The 25,695-nt window shown below is 36.2% G+C and overlaps 1 protein-coding gene across 3 annotated transcripts in view; it reads left to right on the top strand.

Moving 5' to 3' along the window:
• The window catches only part of TfAP-2 (transcription factor AP-2), a 235,370-nt gene that overhangs the window by 98,018 nt on the left and 111,657 nt on the right, over positions 1-25,695 (top strand). The window contains exon 1 of one of the 3 annotated variants that reach the window (XM_087404139.1): positions 2,511-2,776. The exons of the other annotated variants lie outside the window; for them this stretch is intronic. Coding sequence (XP_087260265.1) covers positions 2,714-2,776 — 63 coding nt within the window. The 5' untranslated portion in view covers positions 2,511-2,713. Of the gene's footprint in view, positions 1-2,510; positions 2,777-25,695 lie in introns of those variants that run through there. 3 annotated transcript variants of the gene reach the window in all.

Below are 25,695 nucleotides of genomic sequence, written 5' to 3'. Positions count from 1 at the left end.
CAGGCGCAGCGTTGCAGGCGGATATGCATACACCGAAGCTCATGGACCGTATTTGTGGATCCTCATGCGCGGACGTTGCAGAGATGCATTATGAATATTCAACCGGATATATACCCGGCATGGCCGCGCTCGAATCCATTATTCATCCCCGCAGCGACATCGGCCCGGGCTCGCGGCTTCCGCGCCAAAATCGGGCCGGGCGGACGCGCGACGGACGGTGAAACGGGCTCGGATTCGCTTTTTTCATGCTCCTTTTTTCATATCTGGCTGTCTGATGGAAATACGAGCGAGAGATGTAGTTCAAATAAAAGAAGAATCGCGACGAGTCCTGGTAATCTTTAAATTATATGAAAATTTCTGAGATCTCGGAACTTCGCGATTGCTTCGACGAAACTTGCCAGGTTATTTCATTTGTCCCGAATGCCGGCAATTGTAGTTAGGATAACTTATATACTTTGTATTCAAGCAAATTGTACAAACGAAAGTAAAAAAAAAAAAGAAGAAGAAAAGTCTTAATATCATCACTAGAAGTTTTAGGAAAATTGGATAAGTTTTGCCGGATGAAATGTAAAAAGAGCGTACAGAACTCGCTCTCCAGCTCTCTTTTCTTTTTTTTTTCTCTCTTCCTCTCTTTTCTCTCTTGTCGAGCCTCATCGGCGTGTCTGGCATCTTCTTCTATAACGTTCCTTCTGCTTCCTCCTACTCAGGGCTCAGTCAGGCCTATCCTTCTCTCTGTCGACATCCTCTTCTTCTTCTTCTTCTTCTTCTTCTTCTTCTTTTACATCTCCTTTTCATTCTTTTGGTTCCTCCGGATATTCCTCATGGTCTTATTCGGACGCGCGAAAGAATGCGCTGCGCTCGGCCTAATAACCCCTTCGAAAGGGACGGGAGGAGAGCTCCGCTTACGCAACAGTCTGTGGCCGGATTTTTGGAATTCCTGGCCGCGCGAAACGCGCCATGGTTCCCGCCGGATCTCGATTGCTTCTGGATTACTGACATTTCAAACCGTTGATGGCGAAATCGCAGATCAATCTCGCCGTTTTATCGACGAACGACGTCGATGCGTCGACGAGTCATCCTAGATATTGTCGAACGCTTCAAAATTCCTGTTTTTCAACCTCGGACTTGTTCACTCAAATTCGACTTCAAATTTCGACAAACCTTATCTGCGCACAGTTGTATGAAACTGGAATAATATATTTGCAAAATTTTGCATTTATTAAGCACTAAAATCTGCTTTCGTCCGAAACTATTATTACGTCTATATTAATGGTGATTTTGACTCCGTACTGTTTTACTTTTAATTTCTGACATCATAGATACCGTCGATCAACAGTGAAATTTTGAATTAAATTTCCGTTAACGTAAAATTATTAAATATCACTCTCACATTATTTAATTCTCGTCAAAATTCTTGAGTGTTAAATAACACAACAGCAAATAACAGCACAGTACTGAAACTATTGATATATTTCTATTATTAAAACAATTGTTATTTATTTCTGCAGTTTATTCGTGCGAAAAATACACTTTAATATAAAGAATTTTAAACAACAAAGATTCCAGTAAAACGCGCAGCCGTTATACATTTGCCTACGCGACGATTAATCGCAAGTTATTGAAGGAGGCATTACCGACGATTACAGCCTCTCGTAATGTCCCTCAATAATCTCAATTTACTTCATAAATGCGAGGGCGCTCGCTCAAAGGACACGAGCGTTCGCTTCACGCACCTAATGAGCCTCGGATAATCGTCGCGCGCCCTTCCACGTCGCACCCTTCGCTTATCGCCGAGATCTCTTCGCTATCTGCGAACGTAATCGCGAAGGGCGGTATACCAGCCGATACCAGCCTCTTCGAATACGAAGAGCTCCACGAATATGCGCGTGTACTCTGAGGCATCTGCACGGCGTTATGCAGATTTGTTACATCGAGAGATAATATGCAGATTTGTTAGATCGGCGAACGATGCGTTACCGATCGCAAGTCTCGTGGGATTACGAATGTGGGATCTTGGAAGGATCTTTGGAAACGCGAAGAAATGCTGCATATGCGTTGGCCTTAGTGTATAGACCGATATCCCTGGCACGAGAGTCGCGATAAAAGAAGAGATAATAAAAAAGGGAAATTTGAAAGTTGAAACCAATAAAGTGACGCACGAAATAATTATTTTGCATTTAATTATTTTTCAAACTTTACGTACGTGAGAAAATTTTGCTAACAGATCTGGAAATAATTTTGTTGGATCGTCGAAATAATTACATAGAAATCTCAAGTATGACGAGTAATACTACAAAAAGTTCTAGCAACAAGTTTAAATCCCCTTTATAATTATTTTGATGATTCAACATAAATTATTTTCAGATCTGTTTCTAACTAAATTTTTAGATACTTCAATAAAACCAAAAAACAAAATTTCAAAAAATCCTTTTTCTGTAAATAATTCTACTAGCTCTATATCGATTCTACTAGTGTGCTAATTTTGTTAAAAATAAATGTATCACATTTAAAACAAATGGTATGACATTCTATGCGTCTGTTCTGTATTTTCTCTCGATTGTGATTTTTATTATCTGAAATAAGTATTAACACTGTATACGGCTAGTAATATCTATCTGATCGCTAACTAAGTGTTTCGCTTTGTTCTAGGTAAGTTGTGACTGGGGAACCGCAATCGACCTTTGGATAATAATTCGGCGGTAGAGAGCTCAGAATGACGTTCAGATGCATGCCGGCCTTTCAGACCCTCGGAGGCGGCGACTGCGGTGCATCTTGGGTGAGTGCGTCGCACTTACATAAGAACGCGGGTCGTTGCAAGTCGTAGACACCACAGATGAAAGACACCTCTTCTTCTGCGGATTCACGAAATACTTGGCCGCGTCGATATATTCCGCTGGTTTCGACGCTCTTTGACATCTTCGTCGTCGTTTCCCCTTCCTCTGTCCGCGTGGCGTGCCATACCAAACGCCGATAAACCACACGCGATACAAAGGACTCGTATCGGCGATATTTGCGCGAGCGTTCGTTTTTATTCAATTAATAGTCTGTCAAGTTTTTCAAAGCGTTGCTACCGGCTTGGCGTATCGGGCCTTCGTAATTTTATCGAGATTTTCTCTGAAATGCGTAACGATATATTTTTACGCGTCCGACGATACCAGGGTTTCTGCTATCAGAAACTCTCTGCTCACACATCGAAACTTTTTTAATCATACCGGAAATGTAAATTATTTAATTACCAGCGAATGGCCGGGGTAATGGAAGTGCCTTTTGTATTTTTAATGACTTGCGGTTGAATTAACGATGATACGTTACAGCTCGAAAAACTGCGCCCTTTGCGCGCACAAACATTTGGTTTGTTGAAAAATCGCCAATTAATATCGCCGTAAATTCATAATTGTACAACAAGTGTTATTACTGTTAAAAGAACGGCGCAATATAGCAATCCTAGCAATTTCCGCGGCTTCCGCCGCTTTCAGGTAATGTATGACTTAATTATCCTTTTGATATATTAGAGCATTATAATGCTTAATGCGACGAAATTATTTTTTTTAAACTTGTCGCGACACGTAGATTAAACAACATTAGCGTAATAATTTCACGATTATCAATGTTAAATTTTTTGAAAAACAAATTTTTAGGATATGACGAATTATGAGATTTTAATCTTTAATTTCAAGCTATTGTAATAACAAATTTTGATACTATATTTAATAACAAAATACCAAATAACGACAATAACAACAAATAATTTAAATAGAGAAGTCCGCAAGAAGCATTAATTAACGGCAAATGAGATGAATCGTAGTCGGGAAGAACAATTTTGTTGAAGTATCTAAAAATTTAAGTAAGTAGATATAATCTAAAAATAATTTTGTTGGACGATCAAAGTATTTATAGATGCTCAAAGGCTGATGACTAGAAAAGCTTTGCTCGAGTTCATCATGCTTGAGTTTTTTATGTAATTATTTCAATAATCCAACCAAAATTATTTTCAGATCAACTTTAGATATTATTTATCAAAAGTATCTACTTTAGACATTTGAACAAAATCATTCTTTCCGTGTGTCGATTTATAAATCGACCGTATTTCTAGATTTCTTATCGGGAAATCTTTAAAAAATCTTTCTCGTAGCGAAAGGACATAAACTTATGTACGAACTCGCGCTATAAAGTTTAGCACGTCTAGACGTATCGATTATATTACTCTCACGCGAATTCGAGCTCTCTTCAAGCTCTCCAGACTGATTTATAAAGAAATAACATTGGAACTGATGTTATAGCAACAACGGAAATTGCTGGAAAGTTGTCGGAAACGCGAAAACGGTGTGTCGAACCACGAAGGGGTTAATTACAAAATGGCATTTTAAAACAAACACGCGACAACAGTCTCGTGTTCCGTCAAAAATCGTGAACGGAGTTTTCATATATTCCGTCGTAAACAACGATTCTCTTCAACCCTTTCTCTTTCCAATAGATAGAGGAATTTGTAACGTGAATGCAAGATTGATAGGAAGACATGTATCTCGAATGATCTCGTGTCTCCGGATTGTCGCCATCGTGAACTCAATCATCACAATAGATCAAAATGCGAAGAACATATATCTCGTTGATTCTGAAGGATCTATCCAGACAAACTTGCACATAAACGTAAAGGAACTAAAGAAAATTATTCAATTATTTTATGTGCGTTTTCATGATAGAAATTTTAATTTTTAAAACATAAGAAGAAGAGCATAAAAAACCACAGCACAAGTTATAGTTTGTGATATTTAATTATTATTACATTAATTAAAACATTAAATGTTTCGGCCACAATCTTCAGTAATTCAATAATATTCTTAAAACGCAAAGTTACATCTAGTTGACATTAAATTCAACAATCGGGTGTTGTAATTAAATAAACGTGTTCTTTTCTATGTGAAGATGCTTCATACAATAATGTTACAACGCCAATTGTCATATCACGAAAAGTGTAGAACAAGAATTTCCAGATTCTAATTTAAAATAAATTTGTATATCATTAATATCTTCTAGTCGGAATATAAAGAAATAGAATCGTTACCTGTTTTACAGCAAAAAAATTAAACGATGAATCTCAACTACCTCTTTTGCACAATTAGAATTTTGTTGTGACATTATGTGTTGTTATTTGTCATATCATGTATTTTACCACTATTTATATATATGAGTCAACAGTTTAAAAAATTCTAGAATTATTTATTAAAAGAAAGAGAGATCCTTCTTAAGAAGTAATAATAATTAAATATCACAAACTATAACTTGTGCTGTGGTTTTTTGTGCTCTTCTTTTTATATGTTTTAAAATTATAACCACGTTAGTTTTCAAGATGTATTTTAATTTTTAATTTAATTTTTTGTGTGTTTAAAGACTTACGTCCAGGATATGCAGAGATGAGTAAATACATAAATAATTAGGCACCAGCGACTTCGCTGTTTCGACGCTTATCAAAACAATACAAAATTTAACAGTAAACTGACAAGTTGCAATAGAACATTTATATCTATAGCGCATTTTCTCGCTGCGTTTTCTTGCAGAATCGGATGAGAAACGATGATGGAGGCCATTTGCTTTGGATAATAACGCGGCGTAAGACCTCCTCCCCCCCCTTTAATGCGCCTACGCGACTTCAAACTTGGTACCCACCGCGAATCTGGGCGCGGATTCCTTCTTATTCTCATTCCATTGTTATTACTTTGTTCCTTTTCTCCCCTCTTTCTGAGACAAGTAAATAACTCCTCGTCGTTTACTTACCCTACCCCCGAGTTTATAATGGAAATTATCTTATTTGTGTTGAAGTCTCGTTTTAGTTCTCGGCAAAGTCCAAGCTCGTCGACGGTAGAAACGATGTCGGGGTAAAAAAAAAGAGAGAGAGAGAGAGAGAGAGAATAGGGAAATGGGGGGGAAAAGAGCGTAAGAAGGATTCGCGCGATGAGAATAAAAGAGAGAATGGAAAACGAGGAAACGAGTCACCGACGGAGAGTGGCGATGGAAGTGGAATAAAGGAAGGATAGGATGGCGGGAGCTCGACAAAAAAAAAATCGTTGACTAATGCTCTGTCTCTCCGCTTCATTTCGTATTTTATTTCGGAAAGAACGATTTCAAGGCGGATATCTTAGAATATCTGAGGTACAAAGTACAATTACGGTAAAATGCTTCTTATATCGTTCATTCGCGATCATAAGAATAATGACGAAAAATTAATGCGAAGTACATTTTTTTCTCTTAGTGTCTTTAATCTTTACTGAACGGGAAAGCCACTATAGTGGTGCTGAAAAAGTGTTATATTTGAGGCAAGGAATACAATAAAATAATTAATTATAACTTTCTCAAGAAAAAGCTGTAAGATTTTAAAAATAAACTTCTGCATTCTCTCTCTCTCTCTCTCCAAACACTGTTAAATTTACAGTATTAAATTTAACCTAATTTAAGTCGCCACTGCTTTTATTCAATATATCGTATATTTTATACTATTAAAACAATGGTTAAATTTGAAACTATACAGTGTCAATTTGACATTATATAGCGTTGAATTTAAACGTCGTTTTAATATAAAATAATATATATGAGTGGAAGCAGTGGCAACTTTAATTAGATTAAATTTGACACTACGGATTTAACAGTGAAGATTTAAATGAACTCAAAACTCTATAGGCTTAAATTGTTAGTGCAAATCGCGTTGTGTTACGCTACATTCGGAAGATGAATTGTCGATCTGCACGCCAGGACGTCGTATGATTCTCAGTGTACAAATGATCGTTATTGTATTAGTTTCATTCACTCAGCGAGGGGCTAACCAATATACCCCCCATATGCCAATCGCTTATTACGAAACGGTCAGCACAAACGTGCCGATCCGTGCGTTTTTGACGTCCGATTTTTACCGAATGACACGCGGGTCGTTAATTATGCAGCGGAGGAATTTCCGATCGCTTCGTAACCAGTAAACTTCGCCGAATTTCGCCGAGATTTCAAGCGGACTCTTCATATTTTTTTTTAGTAAATTGATCTCGCTCGCTTCCTCCTTTGTTTTTAGTTTCCGTCTCGTTCGTGTTCGTCTCCGTGAGAGAGAGAGAGAGAGAGAGAGAGAGAGAGATTGTTTCGTCTCAAAACAATCATGCTGCAGTCGATTTTAATTTTCAAAGCAAACAAGGCGTTATCACCCACAGCGGCTCGTCCTTTCCGCTTCATTCTTTCTTCAACTCGTGAATATGTTTAAATCGAAGCGCACGTTCTATGTACGCAAGATTCCTTCTCCCTGAGATTTTAAGAATGTTAAATATACTTTGCTTTAACGTACAATCTTTATTTTAATTATGAACATTGTTTTGATTTAATTTATGATTGATTTAATAATATAATTAATAATATATATATATATAATATATATATAATATAGTTATTTTCTAGTTAATTTTTATAAAATTTAAGCGGGTGGTCTTTTGCTTCGAGCTCTTTCCTCTGAATAACGAATCTAATCTCGGAGGAAACGATAATGTTTTTATTCGATTAGCATGGGAAATGTCAAGAAATGACAACTTCAAATTATATTTTAATAGGTTTCACAATTCTCTGCTATTCTAATGATGTATCTGCTTAAAATACAGAATACATTGACATTATTAAAAGAAAATACAATTTTTAATATATCGATATGATACATGCTAATAAATATATTCTTTTTATTATCTCTTCTGCATTGTATAAAATCTACACATTGAGATATAAATAAATCAATTAAGTGAAGAAAGGACCAGTATAATCAAAGCTAGCTCTTGGTGCCTAATAATTATTTCTATATTATTTCTGTTTCTAAATACATCAAATTGCGCGTCGCTTATTATCGGACTTGAAACGTACTCATCATAAACCGAGACCAATCCAAGATTTGATTTCAATCGTATTGGCTTCTTTTCTATTTATTTGATTCATTTATACATAAGAAAGATTTACTACTGTTTTAAACAAATTCTCTGATTGTTAACCAATTTTGTCCGTGAGATTTATTTGTATCCTTTCAAATATAGAAAGCAATAGATTCTGAAAAAGTAGCTTCTTGTTTGTAAGAAACATATTTACATGTTTGATTATCGAGTATTCTGCAAGTATGCGATCGCCCTGTGCTTGGCGGGCGATTTTCAATTATAAAGTGCGCAGCAGCAGTTAAAAAAGAATCAAGCCAAGAAAAGAAGAAAAATCCAGGCATGATGATGCGAGGAATTTCAAGTCGCGTGCAAGATCGCGCTTTCAGATTAGATCATCAGCGAGCGTCGGTTCGAACGTCGCAGCGAGGCGAGGCGTAACCACGTCGCGTTCCAACACGCTAATGAATGGCCAAGCCACAGTTTCAGTTCGCTGCACGCGGGTATCTCGCTAACCATTCCTCGTTCGCCGCCGCGCCGCGCCGCGCCGGTCGTTTGGTCGTTCCCTAGTTCCTTGCCTTTGCATCCACCATTCGCCGCGGCTCGGGCGAATCGCACGTAAAGCAGCGCGTCCACACCTTGCAATTACGAGATATAAGGGGGGTCCCACCCACTCCGCCGCGATCCTTTCAACGTAACGGGGCCGACCCTGGTTCTCCCTCTCGAGTTTCATTATTAATTATCAGGTCGCTACTATGTTATTAGTGCACTAGGAGAATCCACCCGTCTCCCCGTCCCGCGACGATTTAAAATGCGACGCTTAATCCTCATGCCGTTGCCGCCGCCGCGTGCTAAGTCGTCACTGACAAATATCAACACGAATGCGTGTGTACTGTAATCTGCTAAAGCTAGCCTCTACGAATCACGAGTGAATCATATGTGAAGTTATTATTATTATTACTTAGTTTAAAAGTGTTACGAAGTGTTTTAACTCTTCTTGACTATGCGTGCAATTTTACACCTTCCTTTTTTTTTAGTAATTCGGGTCTTCGAGCTTCTCTCTCTCTCTCTCTCTCTCTCTTACACACACACACACACACACAATGCAGATTTTTATATTTCGCATTACATGAAACTCTAAAAAAAAATTCTTGCATACTGAAAGCTTTGCACGTGAAAGTTTAATAACGAATTTTTACTCTCATAAAAGTCGGAATATATTTTATTAATTTTTCCGAATTTACATCTGTCTGCTGGTATTTACAATCAAAATATTTATATCTTTAAAGTTCAATTTGGCTGGCGAAGAATTAAGGGTAGCAAATAAAATAAACAGAACATTACGTTTTTTGAGATAATAGATCGAGTATAAATAACGATGTAAAAATTGTATCTATTGTTTGTTAGAAATGTACTAATCATAGTTATAAATTATAGATACTATCGATGTTGCAAAAAAGAAATTTTCGAAATGTTAATAAAATATATTAAAATGAATTTGAAATTTTGTCAAAATCTGAAATTTGAACGATCAGTTACAAATAATATCTTTTTACGATTTTCCTTAAATTGACATTTGATATTTACAATTATTCAATTTTCTTTACGAATTTAAATAAAAAATTAAAAGCTACGAAGTTTGCGAGTAACTCCACAAAATTGCAAATATTCCAAAGATAAAAATATTAGGATCCTAATTGCAACACAAAATGAAATAGACGTAAACAATTTATGTGCGTACACGTATTAATTCCAATATATTGATAATGTTTACTATTAGAATTCAAAGCATGTATCAAACAACACGAGATAATGTTACCTTCATTGCATTTCCGTAGAAATAGCTACAATCCGATACTTTCAAACTTTATCAATTAATATGTCCGATTGCGAGTAATGACAATTAAATAATTTATATTAACAGAATTAATATTAATTGATACATCGAATCCAATTCGATATTTCTCAATAATTCTGAGAAAATAAATTTTTTTTTTTTTTAACAAACATTCGTGAAAAGTACTGGAGTAAGTAGTATGTTACTTTTGTATTTATAAATTGTTATTTTTAGAATCACCAAGTTATTTTCTTTGCATATTCGATATCGATTCGCAGCATGCGTGTAATAAATTTCAACGATAATTCAGTCATTTAAATTAACCAGCAAGCAAGTATATCTTGTTAATAATTTCGATGATATTATTATAGAGAAGAATGAGGTAGCGCAGAGTTTTTAGTTACTGTGATGCAAATTATCGAGTTAATTAAGAGGAAAACAAGTGTGTAACAGTGCAAAATTCTTTCTAGATAGCAAACCCGTTGATGCGCGTTCACATGTGCTCATTAATGTTTTTCCGCGACAAAAACGAATTGCAGCACAGCACAGCAGAGCAGAGCGTAGCGTAGCGTAGCGCGACCGGGCAAAGGAAAAGCCGCGGCTCGCCCTCCATTTCTCCTTTAGCGAAACGGCCCGGCTTTGTGAGGCGTTTGCGACCGTTTGTGTACATGCTGCTGCGACAGTGCAAGAGTCGATCTCCGACTCGTACGGCCGTGGAACAAAGCGCTCTCGCTGGCAAACGAGCCGTCCCGAACCCCGAGGGGCGGCGAGTATTTCACCAGAATTTACGTTGCATTTCACGCTGCTAATACTCTCGTGGTATAATTATAATTAGCGGGCTACGCCCTTCACACCGCCCCCTTCGAAAGAGTTCGTTGTGGATGTATACCTGGCGTGTGTATCCTTCACCTTGATATCCTCTTGGACCCACTTGTAGGTACTTGTAGGTCTGCTTGTACGTCTGTATACGGCCTGCATGCGCAGGCTACGGATATTAGTGATATTGCTGTATTATTAAATAACGTCAAGACGAAGCGTGATGCTTGGGGCAAGTCTCGTTTTCGTAGTTGTGTTGTTTTGCCAATTTCTCTGCTTGTTTTATACACCCTTGCACGACACTAACAATGAGCCTAGGAACAAACATGTAGGAAAAGCATCTTGGAAAAAGCGAAGGAGATATTATTATTATTTAAGTAACTTAAGAGAAATTTCAAATACGTGTAATAAGTTTGAAGAAACGTGAGATGTTACAATTAGAAGTGTTCTGCGTTAGAAATTTTGCAACTTCGATTTGAAAGAATAAATGATTTACGCGAAAATTCTGAGACAGTTCCAAGTTCCGAGGATATTGTCAAATCTCGAATGGAACTAATTCTAGAGGAAGATTCTAAGGGAACGTTATCTTCGGTAAGATCGCGGTAAGACAGCTTCAAGTGCGCGGGAGAACGGAGCAGCGGAGAGTTTCCGATGATAATCTAATGTGAGTGTAATATGCGTTTCGATCGTGATTTCTCGGACGAGAACCGCGTCAAGCAACTCGGACATGCGGCTCCGCCGACGTTGCCGACCCTGCATTAAAGATCATAGGCAGATCCTGGTCGTTCCGAGGGAACGACAAGAGGAGGAGGGGGGGGGGGGGGTTGGAAAGCAAAGTGGATGCAAAGCACAACCACTGTTCGTCTCTCCATCCGCCACTTAACGCGGTACATCATGCGGCGTATATACAGAACTGCGCGCGGGCATGACACCAGCCAATCGCACAGAATTACGTGGCGAGAGCAAGCGAGAAGGGCGGAAGGGTGCGAGAGACCCTCTTGAGAGAGGGAGGAGAGAAGGAAGAGAGGAGGGGGGGGGAGGGAAGAAAGGGACGCGAACGAGGAGAGAGAGAAACCTGCGCGTGCCTCGGGGCAAAGTCTTGGGCCTCGCGTGCCCAGGCATGGCCTCGTCTCACTCTTCGGTCTTCACGGTCAGAGGTCATCCTCGAGCACGAGCCACCTTCGGGTTCTCAACCTCCTACCTCGCGAGAGTCGCCTCACTCGGATAAACCGCATTATTAACGACCGCTCTCGCGACGTGTCCTCGCGACTCGATTAGGAGGCTCGAAATTTGCTGTGCCTAACGTTGATGAGCAGAAACGCGCGCGGAGCCGTGACGTAATTTAAACGAGCACGTCCGTCAAATCGTGGAATCGTAAAATCCGAATCGTAAAGTTGTGGAAGGTGATTTCTCAAATCATCTCTGTCTCTTTAACAGTCGTTAACCCTTGATCCCCGCATTGTTATTTACTTTCTCCGTTGACGTCATAATTATCCAGTCATATTTTATTCCGATACTTTTACGGTTGTTGTAACAATAAGCGAATGAATAATGAAATAATATTGGATATTTATTATAATTACAATAATATCTTAGCAGATTAAAATCGAGATCACTGTCATGATGAAGCGACATTGAAATTATGAGCGAAATACATTTGAATTAACTGATGAAAAGGCGATCAGATAAACGACCTATATAAATAAATATTTAACCGATTTATATTTATTTTGTTGCGTGAACTGTAACAGCTCGAAGCGATTAAATTTTCGGTGTACGTAACGTGATTTAATCATTTGCACTCATGCGTCAAAATCACGGATTAACAAAAATATGTTCTAACGTAGACTTACTATTTCACGGAATAATCATAGAAAATAAAAAGATAATAAAAATGTATAAGAGAAATTAATAAATAATAAGAAATCAAACGCAAACAAATAAATCCATTAATACAATTGTCGATTAGAGATTAAACGGAGAATCAATCAGTTATTTAAACAAGTCTCATCGTTGCAATATTGTTGAGTAATTCCGTGAAATCATTGAAACGATCGTCGACGAAATTATTTTCTCCCAAGTAAGTGAACAAGTCGACCGCGCATCGCGAAAAAAGTCTTCCGCACGATCGCAATATTCATAATGGCGGCAACAACTGCCGCGCTAAATCGAATTAACGATCAGTTTTGCCAGGTACTTCTGGCATTTTCTGTCTCTCCACGTGAGAAACGGAAAACCTTTAGCTTCTGTCGCGAGCAGAGACGCGTGGTGGTCGTCCGCTTCGGCGGCCTTACTCGCGAAGGTGACAGCCAGCTCTTCTGCACGCGCGTCGTTGCTTTCGCCTTGCGCGCACTTGCTAATTGAGATGGATGCGGAATTTGCGTAATTACATGTTCCGAAAGGTCGAAAAACCGCGGGCGGCGGGCCACTTTCGGCCACGTTCGTGCGCCTCTCCGCCGATTCGCGTCCGTTTACACGAACACGCCATGAAAGCCGAGAACACACACTTCGCCGTTGGGACTCGACAATGTTCTTCTCTGCAGGCAGATAGGTTAGGTATTTGTTTTGCGCGTTTTAATATTCTTTAATATTCTTTTTTATTATCGCTAAAGTGATACCTTACCTTTACGGAGCGTAACGTCGGTTTCAACATTCGTTTCATTTCGTCATTCTCAAATACTCTCTTAAATAAACGATCATTTTTTTTTTTTTTGAATCGTAGCGTGTCGAGGAACTCGGTTTATTTAAAGCCTCATGCAAACGTGATTATAATTAAAAATCAATTTGTAACTTTTTTGAGTTGTCGACTATTATATTTGATTGGCGCCCCGTTTCATTTTTTTTCAAAGATTTTATTTAATACACAAGCGTGAAATAAATATCGTTTTGCTAAATGTATGATGCGATCGCTATACAATTTTAATTATAGATGTTTCTAATAGAAGAAAGATAATAATAATTTTATAGAATGTTTTGGTTAAAATTTGTATTCTTCATATTCATCGATTTTTGACAAATATTAACTTTTCTGTCACATGTATATAATTTTTTTTTCACTGCTTAGCGAAGATGTAAAGCTATCGAGAGATCATAGCGTTGATAGACAGAGAGACAGAAATAATAGTAATTACGGCACGCTACAAAGCGAGACTCTCGTGGAGAGCGTATTAAGCGGTTTCGAAAGATCTGCGCGCAACAATCATTAACAAAAGTCTTATAAGAGCCCAGGATCGCGCAGGATCGAACGGCTCATTCATTTTGCTTAATAACCACAAATTATAGGTTATTGCGACTTCATGGCCTACAACTTCTATAGATTTAAGTGAGGTAATGTGGCATTCCGTAACCTTGACGGCATCTAACACGCGCTTCGAATTCTCATAGGCTTACATGTTTTGTCTAAAATAACAAAATGATGAGCGTCACTTTCAATCGAATCAAAGTCGAGATGAAATCTCGAGATGATCGCGACGATCTTCCTTCATAGCCTGTTAAATAATCTTTGTTTTAATTTTGTGTTTTAATTTCTTTAATTATTCACGTCGCTTTGTGAATGATTATGAAAGAATAATTTAAAAAATATTCAATTATAAAAGATATTTAAATACTTGATATATATATATATATATATTTATAACGTAATAAAATGATATATTGTCAAGATTATTTTTTATTATTCTTGAACATGTAAAAATTAAGAAAAGTAGAGTTATAAATATTTCGTTATTGTTCTCAATAAAAAATATACATTTCATAAATTATTTTTGAAATAGACTTCTGTGTACAAGTTTTGAAAATTATTTTAAAAGTCCATTATCGATTTTTTTATTTTGATTCTTTTTACTGCTCCGATTTAAATTTGACTGCATGCAGGCATTGAATTAAAAACATTTCAAATCGATATAATTTTACATCTTACTTAAATATAAATTTTTACTGCTTACATTAATAAACTAAAATTATAATACTTAAAGCAAAAGCGCTACCAGAAAACACGCTCACTATATATAATATTCTACATTAATCACGCGCGCGCCACATGTAATTTTCTTTTTCTTATGCACATAGAGAAAACTTCATATTTTTTGCTATGTCTAGAACTGTTCCTGCACATCATAACTACGCTAAATCACGTTTTTACTCTCACGCAAGAAACATACAATATCATCTTGATATCTCGTTTCATATTGTTTGAAATAGTAAGAAAATATTCGAATTTTTATTGCTTTAATGTTAATGTCGAATCGCTTGTTATCAATGGCAAGAAAGAAATATTACGAAGTCAAACAAATGTGAAAGTACTCGTAATGTGAGAGGAGATGAGATATATTCTACTATATTTCAGCGTAGTCGTATTTTCTCTAAATATTATTTATTAATAGTCCAAAGGCAAACGACGAAGCGCATCGCTTGTACGATACATTAGTCGCGATTTCCCGCGATGTCTTCCATAATGATCGAAATCATCATAAAGTTCTCGGAAATGATCTTAAATCATAGATCCGGTTCGAGATGATGATAAAACACTGGGAAAGCTCGAACCGGTTCTCACATGATAGATATCCAGTTCTCGTTGGAAAGTTGATTTTCTCTAGCGAATTTTGTTTATAAAGAAAGCATAGTAAACTTCAATGCAGTAAACTTGTTTCTATGATTCTTTATGAAGTTATAAAAATTTTCATTAATTTCAATTAAAAAAAAAACAGAAAAAAGAAATATAAATGTGACATAAAAAAAAAGAAAAAAAACACAATTTGTTCTGAAATTATACTCGTACAGCACAGATCTTTTTAACAATATTGTAACGTTCCAGCAATATTGCAGTAACGTTACAATAATATTACTGCAAGTTTCTATGTCGTATTCGATAATGGTTTTATGAAAGATTTTATGAAATTATAAAATTTTATTTAATTTCTAGGACATTTGTATTTCTATTACAATTATATAATGAAAATGTTTAATCAGTTAATTATTTTTATATAGATAAATAAATATATGTGTATAATATAGACACTTTTTTGTATAAACGATTGTGATATTTATCGGCTGCCAGATAATTCAGACATTGAAGATAATAGAAGAATTCTATATCTTTACGTCTCTCGGAAACTTACCGATTCTTAGTAGTCGGTAATATAGTCGGTAAGCTAGGTCTCTGTATAGAAATAAGATTCAATGGTAACAAGAGATATTATTCATCCAGCTATTTCCCAGCAGGTGACTCCAGCATCTGCTGCAGCGAGTAGATATGATGCCAACGGTCGAAATTATCTTTATCGACCATAAGAAAACATCACGCGTATATTCTTTGTATTTGTTATTCTTATATGTTTATAAAAAATGATACGCGTAGTATCTTGGCGTTTGATATAATCTAAGTAATATTTGTATTTATTTATTTTTTTTAAATAAATACAAATATTACTTCACACTTAAAAATGTGTATTATATCAAATTCTGATCTCAAATTACTTGTAAATTTATCTTATATTTGCCTTATATCTTATATTCGTTTGTATCTTAAATTCTTACGAAGACATATATCATCTATTAAGAAATAAAATAAAATATATGAAATATATAAATAGATATTTATATTAATCGATATAATCCATCAATAAAGCTACACTGAGGAAAAATAGCTTAAATTTAAATAAATATTTACTTAATAAAAAGAAAATTGTTAAATCAAATTAATGTTTTTCGTATCAAATAAATATATTTTTATATTTAATAAATATTAGTTGGTACTATTCGAATAAATATTTATTGAAATTTAGGATATTTTTTCTCAGCGTTAATTAACTTAAGTATTTTCATCGAATCATCGTCGTATTTATAATTCAGTCTTTTTTAAATTTAAAATTATGCCATATATACATCGCCAAATTTCACTTTCGTATACTAAACTTTATTTAAAGTACAACTATTGTAAAAATCCATCAGGCGCGTTTGACATAATTCATAAAAACAGTCATATATTAAAATAACCCGGTGATTAAGATCTCGGAATTGCGGCGAGCAATTTTTTTCCAGCAAAACTATAATAATATATCCGATTGATTTCTGATTAAGCGCATTACACAGTCTGCGTGCTATTAGTAATCATACGATTACTGCATCCGCAGTAACATGCAAATCACTCTTGCAACTATTGTACCTCTTTGTAATCCGTCGTCGTTTCTTTTATCGTTGGACGCAGATACTAATATAGATGAAGTGAGATATCATAATTTTTATATGACTATGCGGCAACGATGGTCGATCGGCGGAGAGAGATACATGCCAAGTTAAGAGGCAAAACATTTAATGAGGCAATTCATTGTGCATCGCGCATCTTACAAGACGGAACGATAAGAACAATTATACATATATGTCGATCCAGCGTCTTTCTCTTCATGTATCCTCGTTCAAGCGGTATTCATTAATTACTGCACGAGAATTAAGTTCTTTACTTCTTTTCTGCGTCTAAAACGAGTAATAATTTCTTTGTTTTCGAACTGCGGGAGAGAAGGAATTTTCTTCTCGGAAAATTAGTATTAGAAAGTCATGAAAATTATCTTACCGAGAGCTCGCATATGAAGGATAAAGAAGATTAAATTTATAATCGTATTTCACAAGTCGTAATTTTAAATTACGTATAAATCTTGATTGAATTTTTTGTTTACCATGAAAAGACGTACATCGGGCATACATAATGTATATCGTAATCTATGTTCTCCTATTGACCGCTCTTTTTTTTTTTTTTCAAACTAAAGCACCTACGCGCGCGTCATTCGAGATAAACGGTTAGCTTTGGGATACACCCCAGCGTACGGTACAAATACAAATGGCGTGTATGTATCAGCGTGTATATGCATATCGTAGTGTACAGATTACGCGGACCTATCTCGGAACCCCCTTGTTGCATTGTGTTCCCTATCCAGGAAGGAAAGGGCTCCCATTCTTCGTGCCTTACGGCGGATTCTTCGATGCGTACAATGGCCAACTCAACGTGAATTGAGTTGCACCTTACCGGCGATACTGATGCATCGAAGAATGGCCAATTGTTGGTTGTATTGGCGACGTTATGCTGAACAGTTTGAGAGAGAGAGAGAGAGGGGGGGGGGGGAGAGTAGATTTGCACGTAGATACGGGTGCAAGCACCCTCTCTTCTTCTGGTCCTTTTTCTGCGCTCGTCATGATAAGGGCAAAGACATTTTCTACCGTTACAGCGGCGATGCTATCTCTTTATCGATAGAGACCGCGCGTGAAGTGAGGAATTTTTAATTAGCCCGGAGCACTTCGATTAAATCTTGTCGCGTAATTATGATCTGGCGACATTACGCAGCGGTCGTTATATTACCGCGAGTTTACGGCAAGCGGTAAAATCGCGTTCATACATCTCATCTTCGACAAAGGATTAGGTTCGCCAGAGAGCGGAATTAAAGAAAATTATTCAAGTGGTTCGTTTGAAGAACAATGTTCTGATGTTTCCCTTATAGAAATTGAATATTGGAAAGTAGTTATTAGTACTTATTAATTACTTATTTTGGGTATTAAATTAGATTGGCCAATACCAAATTAGATTTCTATTAACGATTTCTATTAACGACGATGCTATTATCGCCTTTCTCATTTAACAATTAATTATTATACCTATGGAATATTTTTCGGAAATAATTATGTAGTTGTAACTTTTTTGTATAGTTGTAACTTTATTTAATACTTAGCTGTTTATTACCTCGCGTTGACGGGTTGAAAATAAAATTTCGCGCATAAACATGCCCTGATTGGGTAGTTCGAGAGTGAACTTAAAGCTGGCTGATTTGACGTAATGATATTCATATACGCGCGACGCATAAAATTTCTTCGAACCAAAAACCGGCTCGAATCGACTCGCACGCGTTGCAGCTCGCATGCTTTTTTCGCGTACGATTTCAGCTCAATTAGCCATGCATACTGAATATTTCTGTGCGCTACTTTATTCATGCATAAAATCTGTAATAATTCTTTCTCACGTAGATGCGTTTAAGATCTAAGAATGAATCGTTGATTGATCGAAGGACGTCACCGTCTTTGTGTCTTTCAGTTGCCATCAAATCGCTTATGGATCATTTTGTTTTAATAACACGCGTTAAGGCTATAAAAAAATCACATTCAGGAAATACACCAAGTCAAGAGAAAGTCAAAATGCCTTTATTTTAACATGAAAGTCAAAATGATAAAATTTGACTGTTTATTGATGTCAAGAATGAAAATAAAGACATTTTTATTTTTTATTGACTTTTATGTATTCCTTAAGTAGTATTGGCCAATTATAGTGGAGGAACGTAAGATAATAACGTAAGATAATAATAAATCCAAAATGTCGATTTGCTTACTGCTTAAATTTTTTTTGTGTGCGATAACCTTTATTTTGCGTAAAACAAGTGCACGTTTCTGGCGCATTACGATACGTTAAATGTTAACGAAGAGCTGTGTAATTAATTCATATACCTGATCGGAGCGAATTAACGTTTCGTTCCTTATTGCGTGGATAAAAAGAATGGAAAGCATAAAATTAATTTACTTAAATTTCCACCGTTGAAAACTTTTACGAGAATACCAACTACCTCCAATTATAAGAACGCATCGAGACTTACGAGGAGCAATACCGGCGATGGCACATCATTATAAGAAGTATGAGAGAGGGATGCGAGATGCAATCAACGAGTGTTGATTTGCACTTAATGGCGTGACCAGTGATCCTTGATGATCTCTGGCACTCGAACGCCGTAGCCCGATAATTAATCCATCCGGCTTGATGATATGAGATTTATGAACTTCGTGGTGTGCTACTTGCGAAATTCTCATATTACTTACAACGCAGGATATTGACGCTCGCAAAGTTACATTACAAAGAAAATGCACTCCACTTCGACCTCTTCGCGATTTGTTAATGACATTAGTAAAAGTGAAGTTTTTGAAGAATCTTCTTAACAATAACGTGAATAAAATTATGATTTAAGATACAATATTTTTGGAAAAATCAAATTTGGTTATCTTTATCAATATGTAGAAATTTAAATGCAGATCGATACAAGTATTAAAAAATAATATAATATTTTATAGATATCATTAATTTCTCAGAGCTACATATCAACATTGTTTCCCGAAGTTCTCACCATTATAAAGTGGCCACTGTACGTTTTCGTTCTGCCTCGAACGAAATAGAAATTATTTGCTCGAGATGAAGTAAAAAAAAAAAGAGGCAAACGCAAAATAAATTAGGGCTATTCCGTTCGTAGACAGTAAAGGCGAATTAAAGTTGCCAGCACACAAGTTGAATGTTCTCTTTTTCTTCTTTCTCTCTCTCTCTCTCTCTCCCTCCCCCTTTCTCTCTTTCCCTCGACTTGTCACTTCTGTCGTCGATCACCAATCTTAAAAAGGAGCGCGTACAATCAAATATTTCACGTTGTCAGTCGGTTAGAAAGTCCCTGCCGCCTGTCTCTACCGAGTGCGGCGTCAGTTCTCAAAAATGTTTCTCATGCATTAATCATGCCTGCTCGCGCGATTCTCCGATGACGTATGATTTCAATGGCTACCGCGTTATGAGCAAACCGAGTTTTGTATCCAGTCAGGCTCATTGAGTGTCCCGCTATAATTGTCGTGCAATACCGCGCATGTAAAGCTCTCGAGAATCGATGCTCCTCGTCGCTCGAACTTACACGGAAACAGCTACGAAAGTGGTTTCTCAATCAACGAAGGGACAGGTGATGATCGGTACACATCTGTCGACGAATACACCCTTTGTAATCGTTTCTCGAACGTTGTAGTATTTTCGCAACGAATATCATTGGCAACTTTTGTATTCATAACCCACGTAACGCTGAACGCGTAACTTGCAAACTTAAAGAGCACGTTTCAAACAAGGATACTGCTTCAGTTAAAAATAATAAAATCCAATTGCAACATCGAATGCGTTATAAATTTTTAAAAGTAAATTTATAATGATTTAAAAATTGTTTGGAAATGATTATTTTATGTGTAAAATATGATAACGATTTGCAGTTGTTATACATTTATTTACGTGTTTGTGTATGTGTGTGTGTAATTTTATATTTTAAAGAAACTACGAAATTAAAAGCATCTAAATTTGAGAGGCAATTTTATATTTTAAAAAAGTTACGAAACTAAAAGTATCTAAATTTGAGAAGAAAATGGATAAATCTAATTGAGTACTAAAGGATACAAAAGATCGCTGTTTTCAGGCTGCACGGAACTTTATTAATAATTGTCAAAGAAAATAAAAGAGATCCTCGGGCTATTCGCGGCGTAATTAAATGTCACGCAAATAATTAAGCCGTTTTCATAACAACTCTTTACACTTTATTCGTTTCGAGAATTCAGATTTCAAGGCGCTTTGTGAACGTCCGTTTAATCGCAATAAAAACATATAGCAACGGAGTATTAATTGTACTTTGCTACATTTTCACACATCCAAAAAGATGAGGCAAAGAGATATGACAAATAAGAATGCGAAATGAGATACTTTTTTTCCCTACAGATATCGGTGACGTATGTAAAATGAAAGAACAGCGCTTTAGTATGAGTTCTATAATGAATTATTAAAGTAATTTATGCGCTCTTAGAGATGATGTATATAAAAATGGACATAAATTTATGTCGAGAAATTCTATTTAATTAAAGAAATATAATAGAGAGAAACGAATCTAATAATGTATAATATTATATGATTTAACATTCATGAAGTTAATAGAATAATTTTTATATCGCAGCATATTTTTTTCTTTCTGTCAATTATTAATTATTAATTATTATTACTTATTAATTTATTTATTTTAATTAATATTCAAAAAAAATATTAGCGTATAAAATATATATTAGTGTAACAAAAACAGTGTATTGGGCCATTTAAAAAGCATCCGCGGTTTTTTTCATTCAAAAATCGAACAAAAAACCGCGGATACTTTTTAAATGACCTAATATAATTTCGCTGTTATGCGAATTCACAACATTTTCATTGCTTTATTGCAGGTCGAGTTGAGACTTTGCAGATTCCTTGAGCTTCACCTTCGTACTCATTTATACCACCCACTTACACGACATGCGGACATGCCCCCCGACAAGGCATACCATAATTTCCCTAACCATAACGTTCCCTTTTTTTCCGCTCGCTGGACCTTGCTTGCACGCGTGGGGTGGCCCTAATAATGCCGGGAAATAATCGGTCGAGGGTACACGACGGGATGGAACGGGTGTCCCCGGATATCTTGAAATCGCGGGGGAGCGGATGCGGCATACCGCTGAAATTAAAAGCCTTGAGGGAGCAAGTCTCGCGCGAGTATCAAACGGAGTATTTTCTGTCTCCCCCCCCCTCCCCTTCCCTCCCCTCCCCCCTTACGACCCCGTGTGTCATCGGCGGGCTGAGATCGTGATCTCGTAGTCGAATGAATCGCCACGGTAAATCCCACGCCGATTATCTACGTGCCTGATTGTGCGCGACTGAGAATGTGATTCAGCCTGAAACGTTTAGCACACTTTTGCAAGAGCTGTCTTGATCATCACAGAGTGCATACCTTTTCTTATAGGTTCACTAATAATCATTACGAATATATTTCGCGTGGCGCAGACGATACGCAAAAAATATCTGTCTTCGCCTCCGTTTAAAATGTAGCAAAAAGGGCAGTGATTGAAAAAAAAAATTACATTCTCATATTTAATTGCGAAAGTATGAAGTTTTAGTGCTGCTACCGCATTTGCGTGTTATTCAGGACTCATAATATTACTCCGAGCCGGTTTGCCGTGTCCGGCGTGCAAGGTAATATTCACGTAATGATGTACTTCTTCACAGTCTCTCTAGTCTTTCGACCCTTATCTACAATTCCTTCCATAATCTCGGTAAAAACAGCACAACCAGGTTTTCGTTCTTATAAGGAGAGTGGTATAAACAACTAAAACATGATTAATAGCTAATTAAAACGGTAGATAATGAGCGTGTTATGAGTTAGCTATTTAAAATCTTATCACCAGTTAAGGAGAACATAAGAATGATATTAAGATTATATATTTTGACTGCTATGTCACTCATATTTAGACATAAAATTATCAAATTAAATATTAATTTGTGGATAATGATTTTATTTGCTCAATTAAAAATGATTTTATTTAAGACATTAGGGAAACAATAAATTATTAAAATAATACACCATATTTTATTAAGTGCCGCTTGGCATATTAAATCCGCTTGATAGTTAAAGCTTTAAAAGAAAATATATAAAACATCTCGATCTCACTTCTTGTTCATTGCGTGTTCTTTTTTGATTGAAACAACGAATTATTTATAATTAAATTTGTCTTAAATTAAACGAATTGTTACAATTAAACGTGCCAATGTATAATTCTTCACTGATTGATAAATAGCATGTTAAAAAATGCACATGCGAATATTTACAAAATCAAATCTTTTTAAGAATATTGACACTTATTATAAAGCAATATATTATCTATATGCATTTAGAATCATTTATTCATCTAAAATCTTCCACAAATTAAATTTCAGTTCGCCGATTCCAAAAATAAATTAATAAATAAGTATCGATACTTATTGTATCTATATTACTGAAATTATTCTTGTCAAATCAGTTTGAGTTTTTTTTTAAATTCTATAATATAATTAAACTTTCTCAATTAAAATTTAATTATGTAAACAGAAATAAATCCCATATATATATAGATCTACTGAAACATCAATTCCTACTTTTTGTGAATCTTACGATATTGGGAACAACAAGAACTCCGGCAGACAGTCAACTGCACGCACGAAGCGGCGCCATCGTCTCCGTCCCGCACGATCACGGGGGCAATTACCGATTATCCATTTTTCACCACGTCGTCGTACACAATCTTTCCTTCGGCGCGCAAATGCGTTCAAGACGGAACACGACAGTCGTCGTGGAACATCGGATAGCACGAAGAAAATAAGGGGCGAACGCATATGCAACTTTGCTTCGTTACTCGTTTTGCAGTGCGACTGTCTGGCAGAAATGATTACATGTAAATCCACGTTTCATACAGCATGCATCATTACGGAATACATCATTACATCGGAATGCCCTCCAATAAATTGCTATAAATAACAAAGTAGTTTACAATTGAAGAGGAAATATTTCCAACACGCTTATAAAGTGTAAGCGTGTTATAATTGAAAAAAGATTTACTAAATATTTTCATAAATATTTGTTTCAATAATATTAATGAAATATTTACTAAATGTAAACATACATTTATTTGATTTAAGACATAAATATTTATTTACTGTAAGTAAATATTATTTCGTTAGTACTATTGAAACAAGTTATATTTCATTAAAATTCAGCAAACGTATTTTTTTCAGTATATTTAGGAAATATTTAAAAAGGTGTTATCAAGTTGCAAGTTCATTTGAAATGCAAAAAAGGAAATATTTACGAAATATTACGAAATATATTATATATTTTACAGTATAATGTAGTATTATAATTATAATATAATATTACAATTATAGTACATAATATATATACTTAATATATACGTACAATCAAAGTAACTTGAAAAAAAAAAATCGACAAAGTAGAGTGATGACAATTTCATCGAGGAATTAATGTAAGCAAAAATATTTCAGTTTAATCATCGCGCGATTATTCAAAGACGAGAGGCATCATGAGAACTCAATCTCAGTGACAATCTCGCATAGCTCTTATTAAATTTACATGTTTAATTGAGCTTGGCCGAGAAGTACCGGTCGACTACGTTGACTGGACGAGTCGCTTTGGATTCATAAATCTTCCACGATCCACCTCGACGATCGCGACGGTACTTCAGGCGGCTACGTTCGACTTTTTCGATCGGGACCTCGTTTGGTGTCCGATGCCGCAGGTAGATGAAGAAAAAGCCGCGTTCTCCGGCATCTGCTCGCTTGCCCTAGATCGAGCCCTCATACGAGTCATACGCGATACACGTACCGTCGTACATACGCACGCACACGTTCGTACTGGGATGATCCACACGCACGCGTTATGAACGGATGGAACACGTAGGAACAAGGTGCGTTGGTCACTAGGGCGTTGACCTGATGCTGGGCTGGACCAAACGAGCGCGAGTCGAGCGGAATCTCGGCGCGGGGTGGAAGGGACAGATCAACGCGGACAAGGGGGAGAGAGAGAGAGAGGCAGAGAGAGAGAGAGAGAGAGAGAGAGAGAGATCAAGTAAGAGAGGATCGGTATACAGAACGAAAGAGAAAAACCCGAGTAGAGGTACGTGGAAGCTTATTCGTACGATGCTTGCGAATGCACACGCGGAAGGATAGATGGGGAAAGGTGCTTGAAATGTGCGGAAAATAAAAATGCTGATAAACACTAGGAAATATTTCTCAGAGGGACTATTGCGGGAGCGAAGGCGCAGCACGAGAAAGATAATTAATCGAGGAAGATAGCGATCGAAGCGATCGTGCTGCAAACGGCATATTTACATGCGAAATTATATAAATGATTATAGCTATCGCATGTATTTTCCCTCATTAATTTTTGTTATCAATTGTGGATTAATGTCAGAGATTGTGCGATTTTTTTAAATATTTTCTCAAAGTTGTCGGAGAATTCTTGTGAGTAAACAAATGAAAATATAAGGGGGAAGACATTGTGGAATACGAGAAATTAAATTACACTATTCAGGAAAAATCTACTCTGAATTAACAACAAGAATAAAATAATATTGTACGTATTATACATATATAGGAGCACATGAAGTGGTATTTCTGAACGTAGCCTTGATTGTTTATATTGTAAAATTTTGATATTAATTGAAAAATTAAAATAAAAATTTTACAATATAAACTTTATTATAAACAACCAAGTCTATATAATAAATACTACTTCATGTACTCCTATGTATTATTTTGTCCTTATTGCTTACGGAATGTTACATAATAATAAAATGATACATGGAGGTATTCGAATGGTATTTCCGAGCGTAGTCTAATATAGACGTAACAAGTATGAACCTGAAATTCAGTCATAAATTTTAGGCTAAACGACACTTTTTTAAATTGTAACAATCATACGTTTAGCAATAACTGGATTTGAGAATTTCATTGTTCACTGACGAATTGCATCCGGAAATAGCCGGCATAGCCACTAC

Source organism: Acromyrmex echinatior, chromosome 3 (genome assembly GCF_024713525.1).
Source record: "Acromyrmex echinatior isolate Ae372 chromosome 3, ASM2471352v2, whole genome shotgun sequence".
Taxonomy (NCBI): domain Eukaryota; kingdom Metazoa; phylum Arthropoda; class Insecta; order Hymenoptera; family Formicidae; genus Acromyrmex; species Acromyrmex echinatior.
The sequence above is the reverse complement of the archived record's forward strand: the minus strand, read 5'-3'. Positions and strand labels throughout refer to the sequence as shown.